The 20,432-nt window shown below is 42.8% G+C and overlaps 1 protein-coding gene across 8 annotated transcripts in view; it reads left to right on the top strand.

The window, feature by feature from the left end:
- Arhgap21 (Rho GTPase activating protein 21) overlaps positions 1 to 17,684 on the top strand; it is a 99,864-nt gene extending 82,180 nt beyond the window's left edge. For 5 of the 8 annotated variants that reach the window (XM_075970634.1, XM_075970631.1, XM_075970632.1 and 2 more), the window contains 13 exons: positions 1,207 to 1,491; positions 3,935 to 3,999; positions 4,075 to 4,214; positions 4,867 to 5,009; positions 5,255 to 5,410; positions 5,500 to 5,578; positions 6,179 to 6,252; positions 6,330 to 6,419; positions 9,510 to 9,635; positions 9,813 to 9,854; positions 10,129 to 10,234; positions 12,089 to 12,120; positions 15,231 to 17,684. In XM_075970634.1, coding sequence (XP_075826749.1) covers positions 1,207 to 1,491; positions 3,935 to 3,999; positions 4,075 to 4,214; positions 4,867 to 5,009; positions 5,255 to 5,410; positions 5,500 to 5,578; positions 6,179 to 6,252; positions 6,330 to 6,419; positions 9,510 to 9,635; positions 9,813 to 9,854; positions 10,129 to 10,234; positions 12,089 to 12,120; positions 15,231 to 16,907 — 3,015 coding nt within the window. In that variant the 3' untranslated portion in view covers positions 16,908 to 17,684. The remainder of the gene's footprint in view (positions 1 to 1,206; positions 1,492 to 3,934; positions 4,000 to 4,074; positions 4,215 to 4,866; positions 5,010 to 5,254; positions 5,411 to 5,499; positions 5,579 to 6,178; positions 6,253 to 6,329; positions 6,420 to 9,509; positions 9,636 to 9,812; positions 9,855 to 10,128; positions 10,235 to 12,088; positions 12,121 to 15,230) is intronic. The other 3 variants (XM_075970633.1, XM_075970635.1, XM_075970629.1) reach the window with 1 other exon arrangement.
- Positions 17,685 to 20,432: the final 2,748 nt, after the last annotated feature.

Below are 20,432 nucleotides of genomic sequence, written 5' to 3'. Positions count from 1 at the left end.
ATTTGGGTTTAGTTGTTCATTTTACCTTCCATCTGAAGTTGATGCAAATACATTCCCTAATTGGTATATATGTGACATTAAAAAAAAAGTACTACCTTTTGTTTTTTAGCTTTTTATTGAATCTTTGTGGATTTCACATCATGCATCCCAATCCCATTCATCTCCCTGTACCTTTGTGTCCACCCTCTACCCTGCTACTCCTTCCTATCCCCTCCACAAATAAATTTTAAAAATAAGGAAAGAAAAAGAAAAATTCAGTGTGGGAGCTGTCCTGTCACACAGTGAGTCACAGTTACCCTGTGGTCCATAACTTTACTTGGAAGTGTTTGCTGCAGAGCGTCATTGGTCAGGTTCAGGGCCTCTGGTTTCTGCTGTCCTATCGATACTGGGACTCCTCTTGGATACCCTGATGTTGTCCTGCTCCATGGAGATCCTGACAGCTTTGGATCTGCAGGTCCACCCGCCTCACATGCTCCAGCAGTTCATAGATGAGGTGGATGCTAGGGTGGGACAAGTCATACCTTTGATTCTGGGCCTGGGTAACACCTGCCTTGATCAGCTGCCAACTTTCCCTCAACATTATCCCTGGGGTGAGCTCCCCAGCACTGCCTTGGCCAGCTCACCTTGTAGCAGGCAGCAAGGGGAGGGATCGGTTTTCCTACTCTCATGCCCTTGGGCCAACTTATCCACACCCATACCACCACAGCCACCTCTACTGTTTTGAAAAAGTACTATGTTTAAAATTTTTATTTGTTTATTTAGATGGGATCTCACTGTATAGCTTGGAACCTGCTAAGTAGACTAGGCTGTCCTCAAACTCAGAGCCTTTGGCTCCTGTGTGCTCAGACATGAGTCACCATGTCTAGCTACACTTTTATTGTATGTGTAAGTGTATCATGTGATTGTTCTTATGCCGTGGCAAGCATGTGAAGGTCAGAAAACAGTGTGCAGGAGTCAAGTTCCCTTGTACTTATGTGGGTCTCTGGATAGAACTCATATCAAGCTTGGTAGCAGGCAACTTTTCCCACTGAGCAATCTGACATTTTTTTTTTATCCTTCCTCTCTTCATGTGTCTTCAGTAAATGAGACATTGCTAATCCATGTACATAACTGCATCTGAAAGGTGCTGCTTAGTCCCCATCCTGTCACAGAGCTCTAGCCTTGTATTGCGTATTCATAGACATGGACCACTTGGCTATTTTCCAGCGTGTTGGTGGCAGCATTAGGCCTTGGAAACAGATGTATGTTGTACTTCGGGGCCATTCCCTTTACTTGTACAAAGACAGAAGAGAGCAGACAACGCCATCCGAGGAAGAACAGCCCATCAGTGTCAATGCTTGCCTGATAGACATCTCATACAGTGAGACGAAGAGGAGGAACGTGTTCCGCCTCACCACATCTGACTGTGAGTGCCTGTTCCAGGCTGAAGACAGAGATGACATGTTAGCGTGGATCAAGACTATCCAGGAAAGTAGCAACCTAAATGAAGAGGTATGATTTTCAAAGGATGTGGATGAAATTTGACACTTATTAAAGCATTGAATAGATTATTTTTATAAAAAAATAAGATACACTATTTTCAGTCATTAAAGCGGAAAATTCAAGTATACCTACATTATTTGTATTTATTGAAAAAGTACTATTACTAAACAAGAAAAATATGATATTCATATTCTTCATTTCTTTTCAGACGTAGCAAACTGCAGTCAGGAGCCCCATGTTACCTTCTGAGGATTAGTGTTGTCCCTGGTACCTGTGAGGAGGGTCAGGACACCTCCATGGATACCAGTGTCTGTGGGTGCTGCGGCTTCTTACATGGCACAGAAACCTGCAAGAACCCTTTTGACCAAATTACTACCCACTTGTCCTAGATGCTGAAATTAGTATTGTTGTGGGCTAGGCTACAGCAAAAACATTTACAAAGACAAGTTACTATGTAAAGGCAAAGAAATGATTTTTTTTAAAATGGAATTGTGTAGGTAAAAATATACTATATCCTAGTATGTTCATGGGTTTCTAAAGAAGCATGTTTTATGAAAAATCATGCTATAAGGCATTTTTTTTTTAAAATTAAGGAATAATGCCTTACATTTTTGAGAGTCTCTGGCTTATACCATCAAGGAGTTGCTTTTGCAGTAAGAATTTTAATACTCAAGGTATTTTTCAATACAGTGGAAGTCAAGCTTCTCCTCACCCCACCATATCATTGGCGCGGTTTTCCTTGCACATTCGTCATGCTCCTTGTGCCTGGTACTCAGTGCTCGTGGTCAGCTGCGTCAGCTGTGCAGCTGCACGTACGATTTTCCTCTTTTCATTCCCATTGTTCAGCAGACACTGAAAACTGAAAGGCTCACACCGTGAGGACACATCGCTGGACTGCTGTGCCTCCTGCCTTGCCTTTGCTCTGTCGCTGCTCACTGCAGTCGGCTGAATTGTATGTCAGGAAACTGAAGGGTAGATTTCAGCTTAAAACAGTTGCTTGAGCTTTTTAATCAGCGTGCACAGTATTAGGATACATTATAGCATTTTCTTCTTTTATTTTTGTCTATGTTTTTTTTTTTGTTGTTTTGCTTTGTTTTTCGAGACAGTATTTATCGTGTAGCCCTGGATGTCCTGGAACTCTCTCTGTAGCCCAGGCTGGCCTTGAATTCAAAAGATACGTCTGCCTCTGCCTCCTGATTAAAGGCATGCACCACTACTGCCTAACTACATTGTGGCATTTTCATATAAACTCTATCTTTGTTGATCCCTTTCCCTCACCCCCTTTCCTTCTGGTCCCCTTCTTTCTGCAGGTAGTCTACATTCCACTTTCATGCCACGTAACATTTTGTTGCCTTTTTCTTTCTTTTTCCCTACTCATGCTCCTGTTTGCAATTCCATGATCTGAACCCACCCTCGTACATGCACACATATGAAAATTAAAGTCTAGTTTCTGCATAGGAAAGAAAACATGTGCAATTTCTCTTCCTAAGCCTAGGCAACATAACAGTGAAAAGCAGAGAAGAGAGTCATTCAATATGGGTGTTGGCAAGAGGAACAAAGAGCTCTAGTGGCCTCCAGTCCATCCTTGAGAATCCTGCATGAGGGTTAGGTTTAGAGGGCAGAAAGGCATGCATAGCTAAGCAGTCCTGGTCAAGGTGTGGTCCTGTCCATCATCATTGTGGCTCAGCTTTGACAAATCACAAAATTGAGTGAAATCTCTTTCTGGGAGACAAGCCCCCCTCTTACTGACATAGAGTATGATGTTAGCTTTTGCTTCTTTTAGTATGAGAGCCCCGGGACATGGTTAACTTTTTAAGAACCATTGTTTCAATAATCTGATAGCCAAAAAGAGCACAATCGTTTCAAGGATCTTTTTTCCTGCCTGTGTGCCTACATGTATTTCATGACACTTAAAATAAGAAGTATTTTAAAAAATGTTAGCAGACACATGACAGTGTGTAACCACAGTAACTATAAATAGTTACTCCTGTTTGCTCACCTTTGAGCAGAAAGTAGGACAAAGCAGGTTCTTGAAGACCTGCCCCTCTTGATGCCACTTAACTCTTAATTCACTATTCCTGCAAGTTAATCATTAATTCTGGTGTATTTTTCCATTTTGACTCAGTAGTATTACTGAATGCTGATCATTCATTCTTGTATTAGAGATAAGCTGACTTTGTGCTCCTCAATTATGCATTTTGCTTAGCATATTAATTCAGTACCTACTGAATCAGTGTTACCTAAAAACTATACTGATATTGCATATATAAAGCAAACTCACTTGCAGGGGCACTTGAACCATTTGCCACATGGTGACAGCTCCATTGAGAATAAGTCATAGCATTTATATTAATAAAGTGATATCATAGCAAGTTTCAAACCTAGGGGCTACCCTCTGCCTCTAATAGTCTGCTAGCATACTTTCTAATGTTACCTTCTGCTCATTCTGTAGGACACGGGAGTTACCAACAGAGATCTAATTAGTCGAAGAATCAAAGAATATAACAGTCTGATGAGGTGAGAATCCCACCATGCCTATGGTTAATTTAGATGTCAAATATGCAGTTGTTAAGAAATGTTCATTTCTTTCAGCAGCAAAACAGAACAGTTGCCGAAAACACCTCGCCAGAGTCTTAGCATCAGGCAGACTTTGCTTGGTGCTAAATCAGAGCCAAAAACTCAAAGCCCACATTCTCCAAAGGAGGAGTCAGAGCGGAAGCTTCTCAGCAGAGGTAACTAAGTGTAACCAGCTTACGCTGGGTTGTGAGTGTGTGTTCTCTCTTCACGGTGCTGTTTTTACCAGCAGACCCAGGGTTAGCTAGCTCGAAACTCATGGTAAACACGGAACAAGCTTATTGACCTTTTTCCTTTAAGGTGAGGCCCAAGGCATCCTTCCCTGTAATCAAGAGAAAGGGAAGGAGAGCAGAGTCACATCTTTACCGATGTGAATGGCCAGGCGTCACTGTCAGACAAAGGCCTGTTCTGGTTCTTTCTGAGAGGGTAAAGAAGTCGAGTGTGTCTGACAGTCATGTGGCCGGGTGGAGGCATGACAGCGTCAAAGGAGAATTCTGTGCTAAGCATAGACTGTTATAAGACTGCAGTCAAGGCAGGCGGATCTCTGAGTTTGAGACCAGCCTGGTCTACAGAGCTAGTTCCAGGATGCAGTCAAGGCAGGCGGATCTCTGAGTTCGAGACCAGCCTGGTCTACAAGAGCTAGTTCCAGGACAGGCTCCAAAGCCACAGAGAAACCCTGTCTCGAAAAACCAAAAAAAAAAAAAAGACTGCAGTCAATGCAAGCATCAGTGAAGTAGCCTTTTAAAGTGATTTGAACAGTCTTGTTTCCATTTTTTATAATGTCAATTTATTTTCAATAACAATCAAAAGATGATACCAGTCCACCCAAAGACAAAGGCACTTGGAGAAGAGGCATTCCAAGCATTGTGAGGAAGACATTTGAGAAAAAGCCAGCTGCAACAGGGACCTTCGGAGTTAGACTGGATGACTGCCCGCCTGCCCACACCAACCGGGTAGGAGACCCCAACCATTCAACCAGTCAGTGACCATCATAGCAGGGCCTGAGTTTACAGCTCTTTGGATAAAGGGGGTGCATGCTCATCTGGTCAGTGCTTTTATCCCTTAGTATAACTGTGGGTTGAACAGTTTTTATCTGAACTCTGAACTAGAGTAGTAATTTAATCAGAAATGGTCAGTAGGAATTCATTTTCAAACTTTTGTACTGTGTTAAATAAAATGCTGGTTTCTTGTTTTGCAGTATATTCCATTGATTGTTGACATATGTTGCAAATTAGTTGAAGAAAGAGGTCTTGAATATACAGGTATTTACAGAGTTCCTGGGAACAACGCAGCCATTTCAAGCATGCAGGAAGAACTCAACAAGGGGATGACTGACATTGATATACAAGATGATGTAAGCTCATTTCTGTTTGAATAACTGATCCATTTTTTCTTCTATAATATTGACTACAAAAATGCTTTGTTTCTGTTTTGTATATCCAGAAATGGCGAGATCTGAATGTGATAAGCAGTTTACTTAAATCCTTCTTCCGAAAGCTGCCTGAGCCTCTCTTCACAAATGGTGAGTTAGTTCCCTCAGACCATGCCAGAGGAGAAGGCTCACTGTCTGGGGAAACCAGGGCATAATAAATCTAACCAGGAAAACAATATGAGGGATGAAGAAATGGCATTTATCTCAGGTCTAAATTTAATGAAAAGCATAATTGAGAACTGACTTTGTTCATTTGTAGTCTTGATAAATTTTGTTAAAAAAATCATTTGCAAAAAGTTGATCCACTTCAGTAAAATGAGAATAAGATCTATATTCACCTATGTTTGTCATCAAGCTAAGTATGTCATTGTTTCAGTCCGATTTCTTTGGTTATAAGGTTTACTTTCACGACCCCATGCTAGATACTGGTGTGAGGTGGGGATAATGGACAGGTTGAATGAATGCTAGACAGTAGCTTTGAAGAACATTGAGAGAACTCTTCTCTGTTTCCTGGAAAGGCTTGGAGAGCATTAAAAACTGTATCTAGCATGTAAATTTCAGAGATTTATATTTTAAAGATAGACAAAATCTTACACATTTTAAATTGTGGTTTAAAATTAAGCCCTGAGAAAAGGGGACTGCAGTTGACCTAAGCAGGTTAATTTGTTCTTTTGTTCCTACCACTACCAGATAAATACGCTGACTTCATTGAGGCCAATCGTAAGGAAGACCCTCTAGATCGGCTGAGAACATTAAAAAGACTAGTAGGTATTTCTTTTTATTTGGGGAGGTGCAATTCAAATACAGCATTTAAATCCATTCTGAAAATAATATGTTCCAGATCCATGACCTGCCTGAACATCATTACGAAACACTCAAGTTTCTTTCGGCTCATCTGAAGACAGTGGCAGAAAATTCAGAAAAAAATAAGGTACGCAAGGTACAGCCTGTGGAAATACACTCTCAGCAATCTCAGTTAGAGGGTTGGCCTTCATCGCTCTGTGCTGAGAACTCAGAGGAAGCCTAAGAGGCATCAGACTGGACTGGCTGGATCCTTCTGAAGATCGCACAGAAGCAAAGGCCCCACAAACAGCCGCTGTCACGCTTGTGAAGGGCACTTCTTTGGAAATGTGTCACTTGACATCCATCCAGCAAGAAAAATGGGAGAGTCAGAATTTTATTGTTTTCAGCTTTCAGTCACTACCTTAAATAGGTGGCGTATGTGCATGGTAACCCAGCCAAAGGACAGCAGATGATCCACGCTGAGAAGAAGTGTTTTCTTTGGTTCCCTGTTAAACAGTGTGAGCTTTTTCTTCCTTTAACACCACATCAGCACACACCCACAGTTAGCTAAGTATTCTCAGATATTCAGTTCATGTTCAGGTTTTCTCGCAGTTTTTTTTAATGTCTTTCCAGTTATTTGCTTAAATAGCTAGGTAAGATCCACATTGTATTTCACTGATCCATTTTAGTCTTCATTTTTCATCTTTTTGCTGAATCAGTGAGTGATTGTTGCCCAAGTCTATTATATCAGGAGGTTGCAAATGATTCTTCTTCTAACTTGGGTCATTATTTGCAGTTTTGTGATGATCCTGTTGTTATGGAGGAAAAAAAATGAATTCTAGCTGGAGTATTTTCTAGTTGATTATCCCTGACAGATGGCGTGGTCCAAAGTTCAGTAGCCTTATTATGTACCAGTGTCAGACATACTGAGGAAGAAATCAGGGGGCAGTTCCACTCACTGTAGCCTCAGAACTGAATCCGCTGGTGTCTGTGCTGCACAATTCCTTTTTGCTGTTGTTGTTGTGTTTGTTAGGTTTGTTAGGGTTTCTATGCAATATAACTGTCCTGGAATTTGCTAGGTAAACTCAGGCTAGCCTCAGACTTAAGAGCATTGCCTGCTCTTCCAAAGGTCCTGAGGTCAATTCCCAGCAACCACATGGTGGCTCACAACCATCTGTAATGAGGTCTGATGCCCTCTTCTGGCCTGCAGACATACACACGGACAGAATATTGTATACAAAATAAATAAAAAAAAAAGAAAAAAAAAAGAAATCCTATCTCTGCCTCCTGAGTGCTGGAATTAAAAGCGTGAGCCTCCACACCTGGCTCAGGTTTGTTTTTTGTTTTGTTTTTCAAGAAGGATCTCAGGTAGCTCAGGCTGGCCTTGAGCTCAGCTTTGGAGCCTAAGTGTCCTTATCCTCTTGCATCCTCCTGCCTCCACTGGAGCCTTTGGCATAGGCCACCACACTGGCTTCTTAGAGTTTTTTCTGGATTAATAGTGAATTTGAAGACAATATGGTACTTTATTTTCATGACATTTTCTTTTCTTTTTTTTTTTTTTTTTTTTTTGTTGTTTGTTTTTCGAGATAGGGTTTCACTGTGGCTTTGGAGCCTGTCCTGGAACCAGCTCTGTAGACCAGGCTGGTCTCGAACTCACAGAGATCCGCCTGCCTCTGCCTCCCGAGTGCTGGGATTAAAGGCGTGCGCCACCATCGCCCGGCCTCATGACATTTTCTTAACCTAATTTTTTGGATCTAAAGACTTAAATGAAGCCATAGGCAGGAATCTACTAAATGTTTGACATTAAGCATTTGATGTGGTAGATTTTTTGGCTTTGGGCCATTCTTGCCATACCAGTACAGGGGTTGGGACAAAATAACTGAATATTTTAAGAGGAGACACAAACATGGCCATGCCCAAATCCTTTCTAATAGTCCAGGAAAATCCTAAACCTATAAGAGTTTATTTTTTGTTTTTCTTCCATATGTTATAACACTGGTTAAAAGATGAGTGACATTTAGGCTCCTTGTCTGGTAAATTACATACACATGTTGGTGCCTCCCAAATAATCTAGTAATATGGGATCCTGATGATTAATTTTTTTCATACCCTGATGAGTTCTAAGATTGGCTAAAGTTTTAACACTTTAATCAAACCTTAAGCTCAACATAATATAGACACAACAGGTCCCGTGACAGTCATGATTAAACAAATTGGGAAGAGTCTGTCAGTGACTATGCAAGCTGATAAGAATCTCAGGCTAAGAAGTCAGGGAGCCAAAGCTCAGAACTTGAAGAGATTTGGATGAGGTCAAAGTTCATCAGAAAAGATATTTCAGACTTGTTTTCCTTTGTTAAAGATTTTGATGTATGACACAAAAGAATCTGGAACCTTGCATTTATTCCCAAGTCCTTTGTCCCTTCCTTCCAATTCCCAAGAGGAATTCCTTATTCTTTCTTTTTCCATTCAAAAATTTACACTTCCTCCCTTCCTCCTATTCTCCTCTTGCTTCCCCACTCACCCTCCTCTCTCCCCCTCCCTCCTTAAGAGAGGGCAGGGAACCCTGCCCTGTGGGAAGTCCAAGGCCCTTCCCCCTCCATCCAGGCCTAGGAAGCTTTGCATCCAAATAGACCTGGGTTGCCAAAAGCAGCCAGTACATGCAGTAGAAACAAGTCCCAGTACCTTTATCAATGGCTTCTCAGTCAGCCCCCATTGTCAGCCACATTCAGATTCTTTAATTTCACTTTTTTCTTTTTTGTCCCCAACCAATCCAGATATCTTTGTTTTTGTTTTTTTTTTAATATTTATTTATTTTGTATACAATATTCTGTCTGTGTGTATGACTGCAGGCCAGAAGAGGGCACCAGACCCCGTTACAGATGGTTGTGAGCCACCATGTGGTTGCTGGGAATTGAACTCAGGACCTTTGGAAGAGCAGGCAATGCTCTTAACCTCTGAGCCATCTCTTCAGCTCCCCAGATATCTTTGTAAACTAAAACCAGTTGGTTTGGTTTCATACTAATCAAAGATTCCTTGGAAAAACACAAATAATCAATTATCGTCATCCATTATCATTTTCGGATTTGCTCAGAAAAACCCTAAGTAGTAAGACTTTGTTTTTCTTTATCCATTCTTTGTGGTTTTTATCAAAAAGAACTTTCCAGAAATAAATTTCAGCAACTCAGTGCCAGACCTGCAGTAGAGGTTTAATCTAATTTTTCACTTTCCTTTCCTTCAGATGGAACCAAGAAACCTAGCCATCGTTTTTGGTCCAACTCTAGTGCGAACATCAGAAGACAACATGACCCACATGGTGACACACATGCCTGACCAGTACAAAATCGTAGAGACCCTCATCCAGCATGTAAGTTGGCACTGCCTCTCTTCCTGAAAGGCCACTTCCATCGCAGCTGACGGCTGGTAGGACGAAGGCTGCACCTACTTTCCCCTCTGACACTTCCCTATTCCTGTTCTGTTCCCCGAGGTAGAAATACACTTGGAGGGTTATTTAATTATTCTCACTTTTTATTTTAAATTTTAGCATGACTGGTTTTTCACAGAAGAGGGCGCTGAAGAACCTCTCGTAAGTATTGTCGGTGCGCGTGCTCTGCTCTTTTCATGTGGGACACAGGCTCCTTCTCGATCTTCTGCCTTGTGTGCTCTTGTCAGCCATGTGCCTAGGAAGCAGGTCGCTAGTGCCCAGTCGCTGATCTGATGAGCGTGTAACTGGTGCCTACTTCACCATTAGTGGCATCTAACCAATACGAAGTTAAGCCCCTGCTCCATATAGCAATGCGTATCTTCTACTAAGTGTTGTTTGGAGAGACGGTGAAGAGGTCTTTGTTTGTTAACCACAGACGACAGTGCAGGAGGAGAGCACAGTAGACTCCCAGCCAGTACCCAACATAGATCACTTACTCACCAACATCGGAAGGACAGGCGTGCTCCCCGGAGATGTACCAGGTAACTCTTGTGTGGGCGGTACTGACCGCTAGGTTATTTGACATTCCTGTAACATGAAACAGCGACTCAGCCATGAGTAACAATCCACTCTGAGTTCTTTTCTTTCCCTTCCTCTATTTCCTTTCTACTAATAAAACTGCGATCTGCCTTTTCTGATTGACCTCACTTACCTTCCAGTGACTATAATGCCATTGACAGTGCATGGAGTTGTGATGTTTGTCAGAACGGAAGATGAGAGCAATGAGCATGCAAACCACTGTTTTGTTTTGTTTTGTTTTTTTTAATTCACAGTTTCCATGTAATAGTCATCACAAGGTAAAACAGATATATGCTGCTGGATATGTGGTTGCTGTGACGGCAGAAAGTATGGTTAGACTGAATGCATAGTTCTTGGTTGGGGCCAGTTCTGTGAGAGCAGCATGCCCCTCGCAATCCAGTGTCATCTGTCACTAGAGACGCCGCGGTCTAAGTCGCTCTACTGACCTTGATTTTCTTCTTTCTCCTACTGCCACCCTAATGCTTGGTTAAGTATTAGTGTTTAATAGGCTCTTGATGGAAACGTCTCCTGCCAAACTGTTGCACTAATCTGGCATGTTATTTCACACAATGTTCTCCCTTTGTCTCTAGTTCTTGTTTTGGCTCTAAAGGGCTTTTTCAGCACTTACTGACACAGGCAAATCTATATTGATGTTGCGCAGGCGAAGTGGGAGGAGTCTATCACACGGTAATGTCACTAGTGGATTCTGTGATGTCCCTGATGGACAGCTGGAACTGTAGGAAGAAGGAGGACTGCTGTCCACACTGTAGCTGCCTTGTCTGCAGAAACCCCCGGTTCTTGTAAATGCAAACATAGCTGATCTGTGGTGTAAAGTTCTTAAGAATATTGTAAACAGATCACTGCTACTCTCTTAAAAGTTTTTCTGCTGTCTCTTGTTATTTCTGAAGCGGACCCTGAGGAGAAATAGCATGGTATGGTCCAACGGTTCTTAAAGTCATAAAGCATTTAGCCATGTGTTGAAAGGGGCGTGGCATGGGCCCAGCTCGTTAATTTTGAAAATAATTTTCCCAATATTTTAAAGATAAAATTCTAAAATTGATATTTATTCTTCATCATGCTGGCCCCTTCCTACCCTCTTTATAATTGTATAATCTGAGTTTTGCCAGACAGCGAAATTATGGTCTCCATTTTTCCATTTCCATAATAGCATTTGTTAATAGATACTTACAAACCTGGTAGCAATTTAACCAAACTAACCAGAAGGATCCCTGACTGCACGGATGTGAAACTGGGGGCGAGCACAAAAATAAGCATCATTTAACAAAACCAAAAGTGACCTGGGAGCAAGGCCACCCTAATGCCTCTGTCGTGTCCATTCACATCTGGGGTGTGTTTATACAAATTCCAATCTGACAGTCTGACAAAAATCAACATGTACCAGTGTGAGTGTTTCTATTTGTAGCTAGGGCAGCCGGCAGTCTGGAAAGTCCTGCATTGTGTATCAGTTTCAGATGCAAGATGTGGGACATGATTTTAAATGGTGTTCGAGCTTCCTCATTGCTAGATTCACTGTTTAGAAAGATAGACACTAGTATCCGTTTCTGTTTAGCACAGGGCTCCTTGCCATTCCTCTCATTGAGCTGGTTCTGCCTACAATTCACAGCATCCTTTCATGGCGGTGGCTTTCTGTGGTGCAGCTTGCATCTTTGTGAGCTCTGACTATCCACTGTGTTCTATTGTTTTGAGTTTTGCTTTCACATTTTGTTCTGTGCCTGTCCTCTTCATAAGTTTTGCATTGTTTGTTGAAAGTGGTGAGGCTTGGCTCCCACTAACCACATTTTATTTACTTCCCACAGATTCAGCTACTAGTGACTCAACAAAATCTAAGGTGAGTTGTGTATACAGTTTGAAAATACTTCATCGTGTCTTTGCAAGAGAGCTTTTATCATTAACATACAATTGTAATTCATACTGGAGCCAGAGTAGTGAAGTCCAGTGTGAGGAGAAGTTAATTTGGAACAGAAGAAGGCTGGAGAATACAAGATCTTGAGCTGGAAGATTGCAGTTGTGGGAACAGTTTAGCATTAGCAGACAGCAATGGCTTGATTACATTGTTAAAAATGTACTAACATGAAGTTGGGTGGTGGTGGCGCACGCCTTTAATCCCAGCACTCAGGAGCAGAGGCAGGTGGATCTCTGTGAGTTCGAGGCCAGCCTGGTCTACAAGAGCTAGTTCCAGGACAGGCTTCAAAGCTACAATGAAAACACAGAGAATGGGATAAAGAATCTGCATAAGCCAGGATGATGGTGCAGGTCCGAGACAGGAAGATAACCTGGTCTAACCTGGCATTGCTATTATAGTGAGATTCTGTCTCAAAACACACACGCACACATATAAAAAGATCCTTCTAGCACAAATTGGACTCAATGGGTCATTTAAAAAGAAAAAAAAAAGACAATTATGAAGTGGATCTGTGAGTCTCCGAGGAATGAGGGATCAAAGTACCTGTAGAAAGGATTTCCGTGCATGGAAAGGTGCTGGAATAATAGTTTTCAAGCATGTGTGCTTGCATGCTGTAGTGCACACGTAGAGGTCAGGGGACAGTGACCTGAATCGTTCTCTCAGCTTGGTGAGTCCAAGGGATTGGACGCAGGTTGGCAGGTGATTTTACCCACCAAGTGACTTCTCACCTTTCTGTTGCTGTGACAGATACCGTGACCTAAAGCAACTAAGGGGAAGAAAGACTTTATCTCGCCCTCTGCTTTCAGATCGTTGAGGGAAGTCAGGGCAGGAACATGAAGCAAAAACCACAGAGGCATACTGCTTGCTGGCTCACTCAAGGGCTTGTGCTTTTAGCTAGCTTTTTTACCCAGCCAGGACCATGTGCCTAGAGATGGTGTTGCCCACAGTGTCAGAGCCATGGCAACTCAGTTAGCAATCAGAACAGTTCCCGCACACGCTTGCCCATAGCACAGTCTGACCTACGCAACCCCTCGACTGAGACTGCCTTTTCAGGAGACTCCACAGTTGGCCGATTAGCACATCCACTGGGGCTTTTGTTTGTTTAAACATATATTTACAATCCTTTTACCTTAAATTCATTCCTTGCTAAGTGTGTGTGTGTGTGTGTGTGTGTGTGTATGTGTGTATCACTCGGGCCATGGACACACAGACTTACTTAGCTAATTATAATATGGATGACACCACCCTAAATATTGCAGCCCTGTCTCCCACAAACCAGAACATTCTCCTACATAATCAGTCTGGTCATCATTGGCAGGGCACTAACACAAGCATAATACATTATTGTATAATGTATTTTTTATGCAACTTTTCCGGATTACCTGAATATTCTTTTAACCCCTGCTCAGGAATAATCAGAAATCATCGCTTACATTCGATTGTCATGTCCCTGGTCTCCCTAGAGCTAGAATACGTACCAAACCTCTTTTGCCGGATTTCTATTTGGAACAGGGTCTCACAGTGTAGTCCGAACCAGCCTGGACACATACTCCAGCCTCAGCTTCCCACGTGTTTCACTGTACCAGCTTCAGGCGATAAACTTTGAAATCAGAAAGACATGCTTGATATCCCTACCCCCCTCACTAGACATACACCCCTTTCCCTGTATGTTCATCTTACATTGTTTTGTACTAAGCCTATAACATATTTGAATTTTCACTGTTTCCAAATTGTAAAAATCAGGCTTTTTTTCACACAGAATTAGAGAATTTAAAGGTGATATAATCCAGGTGCTTCTTCTGTGACTGGTAAAATCGAGGTGTGAAAATGAATTCATCCTTTGTGTCCTGCAGAGCAAGCTGGAGACAGGAGGCCAGTTCCTCCCTCAGCTCAGGTTCAGGCATGGTCCAGTGTTAAAGAGAGCGTGGAGGAAACAGGAGCAGCCCATAGGAAGGCACTGTGGCTGAGAAGTCCTTTACCGTGTAGAAAAGCACAAGCCTACTGATCTCTGATTTGTCTTTTTCATAGAACATCTCCTTTCAGAAGACATCATGATAGCAGGCTAGCTTGTTTAAGGTTTCGTTTTGTTTTGTTTCGGTACTAGGCATGTATTTTCTGATCCATTACTCTACATGCCTTCTGCTAGGCTCTCTTTGCTGAAGATTGTGTTCTAAAAGGAAGGGCTAATTTACCTGCCCACCAACCACTTACTTGGCAGACATTCCAAACAAACTATTTAAATAGCTGTCACCAAGAACTTCCAATACGTAGCACGTGACTCTTACATTAGCAGTACACTGCAGTGTTTTGGGGTAAGAATTCACAACTTTTTGAGTAACTTTATGTGCTTTGAATTTTTTACTTTGCTGTTACATGAGATGAATGAAGCCTTTAATAACTTGATTTACCCAAGACAAATCCCTGAAGTCCTGGGGAGCTAATGGGAACCAGACTCTCCCCTTAGCTGAATGAGTTCCTCAGGTACAGTACCTGTACCATATGCTGTCCACAGTCAAGCAAACCTAATCATGTCTGAATAGTAAGTGTCAGAATGCTGTTTACCTGCTTCCCTTTTGGGTGTTTGAGACAGGATCCCACTGTGTAGTTGGGGCAACCTTGGGACTTGTCCTCTTTCTGGCAGCCTCCTGAGTGGTGTGATTACAGGTGTGCACCATCACACCTGGCAGAATATCTCTTAACTTCTCTACTTGTAGACTAGATAAAGGAAGTAGGACTATTTGAGTGTTGTGGGTGGGAAAAATCAATGAGGAAATTAATAGGAATTGGGAACCCTCAATTTCCCTAAGCATGAACTAATTCCCTGAAAGAGAAATGTATCTGTTATGATGTGACAAGAAATGGGACTGGTGATTAAATTAAAAAAAACTAACATTGACACAAGTTTAAAAGTGAGTATTAAAAAATAAGCAGACGATGTTGTGGATCATCTGGGCTTTGGTAGACTTTAACTCTAAGCCAGCCCTGCCAAGACTCTGGACAGTGTTCATGACCTCATTTTTCTGCTTGCTTCCTAGGGCTCTTGGGGATCAGGGAAGGATCAGTACAGCAGGGAGCTGCTCGTGTCCTCCATCTTCGCAGCTGCTAGTCGTAAGAGGAAAAAGCCCAAAGAGAAAGCCCAACCCAGCAGCTCTGAAGATGAGTTGGACAGTGTGTTTTTTAAGAAGGAGAATGTGGAACAGAGTCACAATGAGATTAAAGAAGAGTCCAGAAAAGAAAATGAGGTATCAGGCAGAAAGCAGAGGGCTGTCATTGCCAAAGACAGTAATGCCAAGAAAGACACTGGTGTATCGAAGGAGGAGAAGAAAATGCCATCCGAAGAGCCCTCCCCACCACACAGCTCCAAACGCAACAGGTCACCAACTCTCAGCAGTCGCCTGGCCGCGCTGAAGGAGAGCCCCAGATCTCTTCTGACACAGAAGCCCCCCTGCGAAGAAACAGGGTCTGACTCGGGCACTCTGCTTAGCACGTCTTCCCAGGCTTCGCTGGCGAGGTCCTCCACCAAAAAATCAACCAGTCCAGAAACCAAGCACAGTGAGTTTTTGGCCAATGCTGGCACCATCACCTCAGATTATTCTACTACATCATCAGCTGCCTACTTGACCAGCCTGGACTCCAGCCGCCTGAGCCCCGAGGTGCAGTCAGTGGCAGAGAGCAAGGGGGATGAGGCTGATGACGAGAGGAGCGAGCTGGTGAGTGAAGGGCGACCGATGGAGACAGACAGCGAGAGCGACTTCCCTGTGTTCCCCACCGCGCTGACTTCGGACAGGCTGTTCCGAGGGAAGCTACAGGAGGTTGCCAGGGTGAGCCGCAGGAACTCAGAAGGCAGCGAAGCCAGCTGCACTGAGGGAAGCCTTACACCAAGTTTAGACAGCCGTAGGCAGCAGTTCAGTTCCCACAGGCTGATTGAATGTGACACGCTGTCTAGAAAGAAGTCTGCTCGCTTCAAGTCAGATAGTGGGAGCCCTGGAGACACGAGGACTGAGAAAGAAACTCCTGCCCTGGCCAAAGTGTTTGACGTCATGAAGAAAGGCAAGTCGACAGGAAGCCTCCTGACACCCAGCAGAAGTGAATCCGAAAAGCAGGAGGCCACTTGGAAAACAAAAATAGCAGATCGCTTAAAACTGAGACCCAGGGCACCGGCTGATGACATGTTCGGAGTTGGGAATCAAAAACCTACTGCCGAGACAGCGAAAAGGAAAAACATCAAACGCAGACACACGCTCGGAGGCCACAGAGATGCTACTGAAATCAGCGTCCTGAGTTTCTGGAAAGCGCAGGAGCAGAATGCAGACAAAGAGTCCGAGCTTTCAGCTGTGAATCGGTTAAAACCCAAGTGCTCGGCCCAGGACCTCTCCATCTCAGACTGGCTCGCCAGGGAGCGCATCCGCACCAGCGCCTCCGACCTGAGCCGAGGCGAAGGCCGCGAGTCACAGGCCGAGAGCTCCAGCATGCCGGGCACACCCGCCAACACCCAAGTACCCCTCTCTCAGCAGTCCGAAGCCAGGGGCGCTGCTAGCACCTTGACATCAGCTGGTGGGCCCCCTCTTTCCACACCACCACAGTCACCTGACCAAATAAACGGAGAAAGCTTCCAGAACATGAGCCAAAATGCTAGTTCTGCAGCCAACACCCACCCTCACAAACTGTCTGAAAGTCCCAGTACTAAGGTGGAGTCTCCTCCCTGTCTTTAAGCTGGGTATGTCCTCTCTAGAAAGAAAAAGCTACTGTTACACAGTTCAGTAACTCTGTAAATATTTTTCTTGTACCAGAATTGTTATTATGCAGCCTTGGTTTGGGCTGGATTCACCATTTTGCACTGTGAAATAGCTTTACAGTGCATTACTACAGCCAGAAGAACACACACATACATGTAAAGGTATATCAGATAGTTGTATACAAATAAGCAGGGTGTTTGTTGCAACTTATTACATAGTAGATTTCCCAAATTACCGAAGAAAAATCGCTGGCTCATGCCACAGAATTGTCCTTTTGGTTCCTCACTAACAAAAGTGCCTATGATAAAAGTACATTGGATTTTTAGGGTGCCATATTATTGAAATTAGATAACTTACATTGAATAAATGAATGCGTTTTACCAGTAACAAATTTCATTACCTTTACCGGTTTTAACACAGGTGGATACAGAACCTCCATTCTTTAGTCATTCCATGTGGATCTGAGTTTTATATCAAACTTTTAATACAGTTCTGAGTTTTGTGTGACTTGAATTTTTAATCTTTCTGTAAAATACGTAATAACTTAAATGAACATATTCTATGTGTATCTTTTCTTCAGATACCAGATTTGATATAAATGTTGTAACATAGATGTGTAGATAGTGGATCCTGGATGGAACTGGCTTCTTCCTGAGAAGAATATAATTCTGCATGAGGACTTAAATCCAAACCTGTGTCATGCCTGTGTGCATACCCAATTAAAACACTGGAAATAAAAATTGTTTTGGTGAAGTTTTCCCTGTTGGGAGCTGTCTCTATTTTAACTGTTGCCCATTTGTATACTGTTTAACCCATTTTATACTATCTAGCCCTATCTTTTAAAAGTTAGCCTCTGTGTTTGCACAGTCCTTCCTCCTTTCCTCTCTTGCCATGGCTGGAAATGACTGCTTAGGAACACTTAATGGCGGCCTCACTTCTGTGGGTCAGTGGTCCTTAGGAACTGGAGCTGCAGCACTGGGCACTGCTCGCCTTTCCTGGAAAAGCATTGAGTAAAGAACTGTACTTCCTAGACATGTAGCGAGTTAAACTGTAACTTCTGAGTCCACCTGTATGAGCAGTGACAGAAATGTAGCGAGTTAGACTGTAACTTCTGAGTCCACCTGTATGAGCAGTGACAGAAATGTAGCGAGTTAGACTGTAACTTCTGAGTCCACCTGTATGAGCAGTGACAGAAATGTAGCGAGTTAGACTGTAACTTCTGAGTCCACCTGTATGAGCAGTGACAGAAATGTAGCGAGTTAGACTGTATCTTCTGAGTCCACCTGTATGAGCAGTGACAGAAATGTAGCGAGTTAGACTGTAACTTCTGAGTCCACCTGTATGAGCAGTGACAGAAATGTAGCGAGTTAGACTGTATCTTCTGAGTCCACCTGTATGAGCAGTGACAGAAATGTAGCGAGTTAGACTGTAACTTCTGAGTCCACCTGTATGAGCAGTGACAGAAATGTAGCGAGTTAGACTGTAACTTCTGAGTCCACCTGTATGAGCAGTGACAGAAATGTAGCGAGTTAGACTGTATCTTCTGAGTCCACCTGTATGAGCAGTGACAGAAATGTAGCGAGTTAGACTGTAACTTCTGAGTCCACCTGTATGAGCAGTGACAGAAATGTAGCGAGTTAGACTGTAACTTCTGAGTCCACCTGTATGAGCAGTGACAGAAATGTAGCGAGTTAGACTGTAACTTCTGAGTCCACCTGTATGAGCAGTGACAGAAATGTAGCGAGTTAGACTGTATCTTCTGAGTCCACCTGTATGAGCAGTGACAGAAATGTAGCAAGTTAGACTGTATCTTCTGAGTCCACCTGTATGAGCAGTGACAGAAATGTAGCAAGTTAGACTGTAACTTCTGAGTCCACCTGTATGAGCAGTGACAGAAATGTAGCAAGTTAGACTGTAACTTCTGAGTCCACCTGTATGAGCAGTGACAGAAATGTAGCAAGTTAGACTGTAACTTCTGAGTCCACCTGTATGAGCAGTGACAGAAATGTAGCAAGTTAGACTGTATCTTCTGAGTCCACCTGTATGAGCAGTGACAGAAATGTAGCAAGTTAGACTGTAACTTCTGAGTCCACCTGTATGAGCAGTGACAGAAATGTAGCGAGTTAGACTGTGAACTTCTGAGTTCGCTCCTATATGAACAGTGACAGAAACACTTCCCAGTGTAGCATATTATAAATAATGCAGCCATAAAATCTAAACGTGTGAAGATTTGATGAGCACGGAAGTCACTGGAGCCACAGATTCTCAAAAAACTTTTTATAAAAACATTTCTAATTGTTCTATTTCACAAAACGAAATTTTGTATATGTATTTGTGTATATATAAAATATGTCACAGGCTACATTCCCTTGTTATCAGAAAGGAAAGGAATTTGTAATAACATGTTGAAATAAGAGCAGCTGGGCTGCGTCCCCGGCACCCGGCCGCCCGCACGGCTAGCTTTACCCGAAATAATTACACGGAAACTGTATTCTTTTAAACACCGCTTGGCCCATTATATCTAGCCTTTTCTTGGCTAACTCTCGCACCTGGACTAGCCCATTTCTTATAATCTGTGTAGCCCAAGAGCTGGCTTACCAGGAATGATCTTAACCTGCGTCTGCCTGGAGTGGGAGAATCATGGCGACTCTCTGACTCAGCTTCTTTCTCCCAGCCTTCTGTTCTGTTTACTCCTCCCACCTATGTTTTAACCTATGAGGGCCAAGCAGTTTCTTTATTGCTTAATCAATGAAATCAACAGATTGATATATGACACTCCCACGTCAATAACGCACACTCAGCTTGCAGTTACTTCGACACAGCTACATTATAGAAATTGACATCAGTCATCAGGCACTGTTGCTGTAGCTGTGGGCACAGAAGGCACAGTGAAGGCTATGCCGTGTGTGGCTGCACCAGCAGTAATATGATTTTCTTTCTTATTTTAGACGGTCTCACTGTGCAGCCCTGACTGCCCTAGAACTTGCTGTGTAAACCAGACTGGCCGGGAACACAGATCCACCTGCCTCTGCCTTCCAAGTGCTCAGACTATAGGTATTTGCCACCATGCCAGCTGGATGTGATTTTTCTTAAACAGATATGCTGTCAGTAAAGGTCTGAAAAAATACACTTTTGGTGTAGTTTACACAACAAAAGCAAAAGTATATTTTTGAAACTGTCAAAACCATCTTTTAGGCATTTTGAAAGGCTGGTTAAAGGCTCAAATGATTGTATTTCAATCTGCCCTTGAATTAATTATGTTTTTGGATTTAGTTGGTTGTGTATTTTTAAAATCCCTAATATTGTTGATTTTTTTTCCCAGGATTTTGTTCTTTCATTTTCTAATATATGCATTTTAGGCCTTTGGACTCTATTTTTGTTATTAACTTAAAAATATGGGCGAGAAAGATGGGGAAGTGGGTAGGATGTCTGCCCAAGCCCCACAACCTGAGTTCTATCCCTGAAACCTACATGGTAGAAGGAAGGGAATGAGCCCCACAT

This window comes from Microtus pennsylvanicus, chromosome 4, assembly GCF_037038515.1.
Source record: "Microtus pennsylvanicus isolate mMicPen1 chromosome 4, mMicPen1.hap1, whole genome shotgun sequence".
NCBI lineage: Eukaryota > Metazoa > Chordata > Mammalia > Rodentia > Cricetidae > Microtus > Microtus pennsylvanicus.
The sequence above is the reverse complement of the archived record's forward strand: the minus strand, read 5'-3'. Positions and strand labels throughout refer to the sequence as shown.